General features: G+C 33.2%; 1 protein-coding gene across 1 annotated transcript; it reads left to right on the top strand.

The window, feature by feature from the left end:
• The first annotated feature begins 2,128 nt into the window (after positions 1-2,128).
• On the top strand, positions 2,129-3,361 carry LOC145029983 (F-box protein At2g23160-like). Its single transcript, XM_078978428.1, has one exon. The coding sequence runs from the start codon at positions 2,129-2,131 to the stop codon at positions 3,359-3,361; it is 1,233 nt and encodes a 410-aa protein (XP_078834554.1).
• Positions 3,362-6,058: the final 2,697 nt, after the last annotated feature.

Genomic DNA, 6,058 nt, shown 5'->3' with positions numbered 1-6,058 from the left:
GTTACTATGTTCCCGACCACCACCCGAGACTATCGCTACCACTGGACTATTTTCATTGACTTCCACCACCACAGGTTCTATTTACTTCTATTTATTGTGAATTTTTAGTTTAATTGAAAAATATTTGTAGGTGTCTCAATGTATATATGTCAATGTATGTGTGTTTGATGTATATATATATGTCAAAATATGTTCAAATTTGATGTATATATGTATATATGTGTAGGTGCTGTGTTTGATATATGTAAAATATGTGAAATTTTAGTTTAATTGTATATATGTCAATGTATATATGTGTAGTTTGTCTAAATAAAATTAATAAATAAAATTAATAAATATGTGAAATTTTAGTTTAATTATATATATGTCATGTGTTATAAAGTCTACATTACATTTGTTTGATTATTATTATTATTATTATTATTATTATTATTATTATTATTATTATTATTATTGTGTTGTTCATTCTTGCATAATATTTCAAACTATCGATATGAAAATTTGAAAAGTAAAAGACATTAAGGTGCTGGTCATCATGATTTACTAAACGCTTTGGTAATTATGTTTTTGTCCCAAATGCAATAAATAACATTATACTTTGGTTATTTGTCTTAGTTTAAAAATAGAAATGTAGTTTGGCATCATAAAATGTAAGTTGATTTGGTTATTTTGGTTTTTGGTGAGTATTTGCTAAAATCGTTGGTATTTGAGTTTTTGTCCCATATGCAAGAAATAACAATGTACTTTGTTTTTTTGTCTTAGTTTAAAAATAGCAATGTACTTTGGCGTCATAAAATGCATGTGCATTTGGTAATTGTGTTTTCGTCCCTAGTTGGAAATTTTAACTTATAATTTATATATGTTGTTATTTATTATGTAGTTGGAAAATCTCCGGGCATTGCTCAACGACCCGACATGTAGGGAGGAGCTTTATTTGTTTTTTCAATCACAGAATAATCAAGGAGGACATGATGGGAACGAAGATGATGATATGTAGGGAGAAGCTTTATTTGTATGTTATACTCGTCAAACTTTGCTATTTCTTAGAATTATAAAACTTACTTTGCTACTTGTTAGAATTATCAAACTTTTGGTTGTTTTATTTTGGTATTAAATTAATTATAACAGTATTTGGTATTTAATTTGATGTTGTTATGTAGTTTTTGGTATATAATTAATTATAATAGTATTTGGAATAAATTATACCCAAAGTTACAAATATATAAAAAAAAATTGAAAAACATTATTATCGGCGACAAGAGTATTGCCGGTGATATTGTCTTTAGCGGCGACATGAAGTATTAGCGGCGACAGGTACATTAGCGGCGACAATCTGATCAATAGCGATGCAGCAGTAGCGGCGACTTTTTACCGGCGACATGTCGTCGCTATTAGTTTTAGCGGCGACTTCTCGATCCTTTACCGGCAACTTTTGTCGCCGCTAATTGTTTATTTCCTTGTACTGTAGATATGTGAATAGATTTAGCGGCAACAACCTATAGCGGCGATGAAACAGTTTTAGTGGCAACACATTGGAGGGAAGTATTCACGGTATTTTTTTTCGAGTATTAGCGACGACATATGTAGCCGCTATTGCCGTCGCTGGTATTGTTGTGTACGATGCATGTTTTGAGTTGTTAGATTAGGCACAAAATCGAAGGGTAGAGTTTAACACCTGAGATTTTGAGATAGGTTCGCTACTAAAGCCCAATATTCTTCTTATAGTGCTTTTAGACTAAAGTCCAATAGTTTGTCATGATGATACTAACCTAACAAAATAAATGACAAACAGGGAAACGGATGGTTACTCTTATTTATTTAATAGTATCAATTGTTTAAAAAAATAAAGAGTTAGAGGAAGGAAGGATATATTACATAATTTACTTTTCTTTTAAGAAATTTTTTTATAGGATATTTAGTTATCAAATCTGACCTATATATGTATGTTTATCTCTTGTGATCTCAAAGAATCCTGAGTCTATAAGGTTAGTCGATATGTTTAGTATAAATATCGGCGACATGATGCATTTAGGGTTTGAGTTATAATATTTATTCAAACAGATCGGCCCTATATATACTGCATGTATCTTAGATACCCTTCAAAAAAGCGACAGAGACAGTGACAGACATGGGTCATGAGTTGCCGGCAGACCTCATCTACGACATCCTGTCAAGAATGCCGGTCAAATCTTTGGATCGTTTCCGGTGTGTATGCAAACAGTGGTGTAAGTATATCGATGAACCTAACCTTGCCATCATCCAGATGAATCGAGTAGCAGAAGAACCCATTCCGATCATGTTGAGAATGTACCCTGATCCTGGTTGCCACCTTCTAACTCTTTTTCGTATCACTAAATCCAAAAAAGATGTGGCGAAAAAGGACTCGGTTTTGGAGTTTGAATGTAAGGCGCCGTTCTATGAGTATAACAGACACAGCATTAGAGGTTCTTGCAATGGGCTACTCTATTTATCAGAGTACAGCGACACCGACTTTCCTTCAATCACTCTGTCTGTGATCCATCCTCTAAGGAATCAACGTTATGAGTTGCCACCTATCAAGATAATGCAATCATGTGGCCTTGGTTTCGATGCTTCTACCAACACATTCAAGATGTTGGCCTTAGCCTTGGTGAAGATTGGGAAGAGAATGTATACAGAGCATACCATGGTGCATGTCTTGGGCACCGACTCATGGCGAGAGATAACCCAAATCCCACGTTATCGCATGAAGGGTAAGGGTATATTCGCACATGCATGTTTGCATTGGTTAGGGTTTCATAGACAAATGAGGCATACTGTAAGTTTTGGGTTTTTTGAGCCATTACCACCCAATCACAGAAAGAAAGTGGTACGTTTTGATATAAGGAAGGAGGAATTCGGGCTGATTGATCATCCTAGAGAAACAGGAGACGATTGGGTTGAAACTATGTTGGTTGATTTGCATGGTGAAGTTGGATTAGTGTATAATAGTACCCACTCCTTTAGCATGGAGTTGTGGGTATTGAAGCAGAATGATCAATGGATGATCCAATGTCAGTTTGATTCCAAACCACCTCTTACTTATCAATGTATAGAGATTGTAGGTTTTTGGAACACTTCTGGAGACATTTTAGTAACAGCCGAGGTTGGGAAACGGTTGTTTGTTTACAAAGTCAAAAACGGGGGTTTCCATGAAGTCAATCTTGTTGGTTGGGAAGATAGATGGTCATATGTTCATATGTATCGGGGTAGCCTTTTTTCAGTTCCTGGCATGAAGAAATGGGTGGCTTCTAGTTCTAGAAAAAGAAAAAGAAAAAGAAAAGAAAGAAGAAGAACCAGAATTCCATCAAAACTGATTTACCGTTTTTTGGATTTTTGTTAGGTAGTAGAGATTTAAGCAAGGGTCGATATTAGTACATATACTTATGACTATCGGTTAATAAGTTTATATATTTTATGTTGAAATTTTTTGCCTTGTTGCTTTGGTAATATACATTGGTTTCTACTTTAATTTATTGTCCCGTTACAATCATAGATGATTATTAAACTTAGAAGCTCAACAATAGCATACTTGATAACAATAACATATTTGATGTGATGAGAATGTAACTTTAAATAAGAGATAAAATAATCTTTAATTAACTCCTAGAAAATAGGACTTTAATGACATGTGAACAAGAAAAATACCTTCTCATCAAGACATAAATTGGATTTACCATTGTCTACCAACAAACACAACTATTCATAAAGTAGTAGTAATAGAACAATAACAATAACATCTCATCATAAAGTACATTACCGGTACCATTATCTACCAACCAACACTTATGTTTCACAAAACTACTCACCTCTCACGGGCTAGGAGAAACATCCACATCGGTTTCACCCCTCGAGTATCCACCACGAGACACGAGGCTACGGCTCCAACTTTGGATCGAGTCTCTGGATGCACCACACCAGTATTACAGGGTTCTCACCGGAGATTGTGAATATGACCTTTCTCGACCATGTATTTTTCTCTCGAGGTGAAATTGACCTATAATGAGAATTATCAAAATAGCCTTGTGAATAATACATTTTTTATCAAGATTATATAAAGATAAATTATTAATTTATTACCTCACGTGTTGCTTTCGCTTTGGAGGAGGGGAGTATTCATAGATATGGGATCGCGAACGAACGTAGCGTGGCGGTGGTAAGCGGGAGTAGCGAGGTGGGACTGACCGCTTGCGATCGTTAGGCCTTCCGAATCCGCCTCTAAAATAATAAAAGATCATATTACTACAACAATGTAAAGGCGACTTACACCTATACTACTCATGTACTACTCCATAATTACAATAAAATCCTCACTTTTCTAATCTTCATATTCAGCTTGTGATCATTTTAATAACATTTAGAACCATTTACGAGATATTGGTTTGAAAGGGTAACAAACTTTCAATGTTGTTCACATTTAGTCATTAAACTTTTCTCGTGCTTGATTTACCCATAAATTATTTGAAATTGTTCACATTTTACCCTTATGACCGGTTCATAAGGGTAAAATGTAACTATTTTCAAATAATTCAGGGATAAATCAAGCACAAAAAAAATCAATGACTAAATGTGAACGAAATTGAAAGTTTCTCACCATCTCAAAACATTATCTCCCGAATATTCAAAACATTATCTCCCGAATATTTGTTTTTTTCATAAAGAACGGGGCGTTTTGTGAAGATAGTTATCTAGCAATGGAGAGTATGTGGTTTTCTTCCGAAACACATACCACTTTTGTTAAAATGTACTCTTTGTTTGGTGGGGAAAATTTCTTTGTTTTATTTTTATACGACTTCAATGAAATTAGACAACCATATCGATTTTTTTTTCTTTAGCTGATGAGGGAGAAAATTTTAATCATGTTAGCGTATATTTATTATGTATTGTGTATTATACGGTTTATACCTTTAACCCACATTGTTTTGTTAGACGTGTATTATACAACCCATGTACTCATTATAGGCGGCCTATATTGTAATTTTGTATATATTGGAAGAAAATATATACAAAATCATTTTATGCCAACCCTACTTGTGTCAACAAATCATTTTATTAATGAAGGGTGTAGAGTACTTATTGTTGTTGAAAGTTTAGTAAAATTTTCACAATTTATTTATTTGTCACTCTATATAATTATTAAAATTAAATTATAAAAACAACCACCACCATATATAGCCGTCAAGTTTTTTAAGAATTAAGTCCATCAAGAAAAAAACCACGTAAGTTGAATAGGCCTACACTTTTTTGTAACGTGTCAATTTGTTAAAATTCAAATCTTGATTACGTGTTTTATAGTGCAGGGATATATTGTGGCGTTTGGGATCTGAATATTAGAATAATGATTTAGGGGGTGTTTGGATTAGCTTTTTAGCTTATTGTTTATAGCTTATTTGTAGTGGGAATAAGCAATAAGCAATAAGCATGGGGAGAGATGCTTATTAAATATAGCTTATTTAGCTTAATAAGCTGAATTTTATCCAAACACTCATATTAACTTATTGTGGGAATAAACAATAAGCACCTGTTTTTTTCCTATCTAAACACCCCTTTAGAGTGTAACTCTCTTTACATTTAGTCATTAAATTTTTTTTCATGCTTGATTTACCACTGAAATATGTGAAAAGGTTCACATTTTACGTTTATATCCGGCTACAACCGGTCAGCAACCAGACATAAGGGTAAAATATGAACATTTCAAATAATCCATAGGTAAATCAAACACAAAAAATAGTTCAGTGACTTAAGAGTATTATACACTTTTGTAATCATCCCTTAGATTAATATTTTGATTTCAGTCGCTACTATTTGTTTTGTGTTGTGCTTGTAAGGAGTATTACAAAATAAAATGTGTATCATATAGCCACATTATAGTTCATTGCTTTAATCATAGTCAATAAGATAAACTTTTAACTAGAGTTTCTTTATTCACGTATAAGTAAAACGCCAACCCACAAAGAATAAATAACCAGTAGAGTTTCACAAAGGCAAAAAGACACATATACTAGCAATAAAACGAAAAATTGATCGAAAATAAAAACGA

The sequence above is a fragment of the Lactuca saligna genome, chromosome 2, assembly GCF_052625555.1.
Source record: "Lactuca saligna cultivar CGN05327 chromosome 2, ASM5262555v1, whole genome shotgun sequence".
NCBI lineage: Eukaryota > Viridiplantae > Streptophyta > Magnoliopsida > Asterales > Asteraceae > Lactuca > Lactuca saligna.
This window is presented reverse-complemented; position numbering and strand designations above follow the sequence as displayed.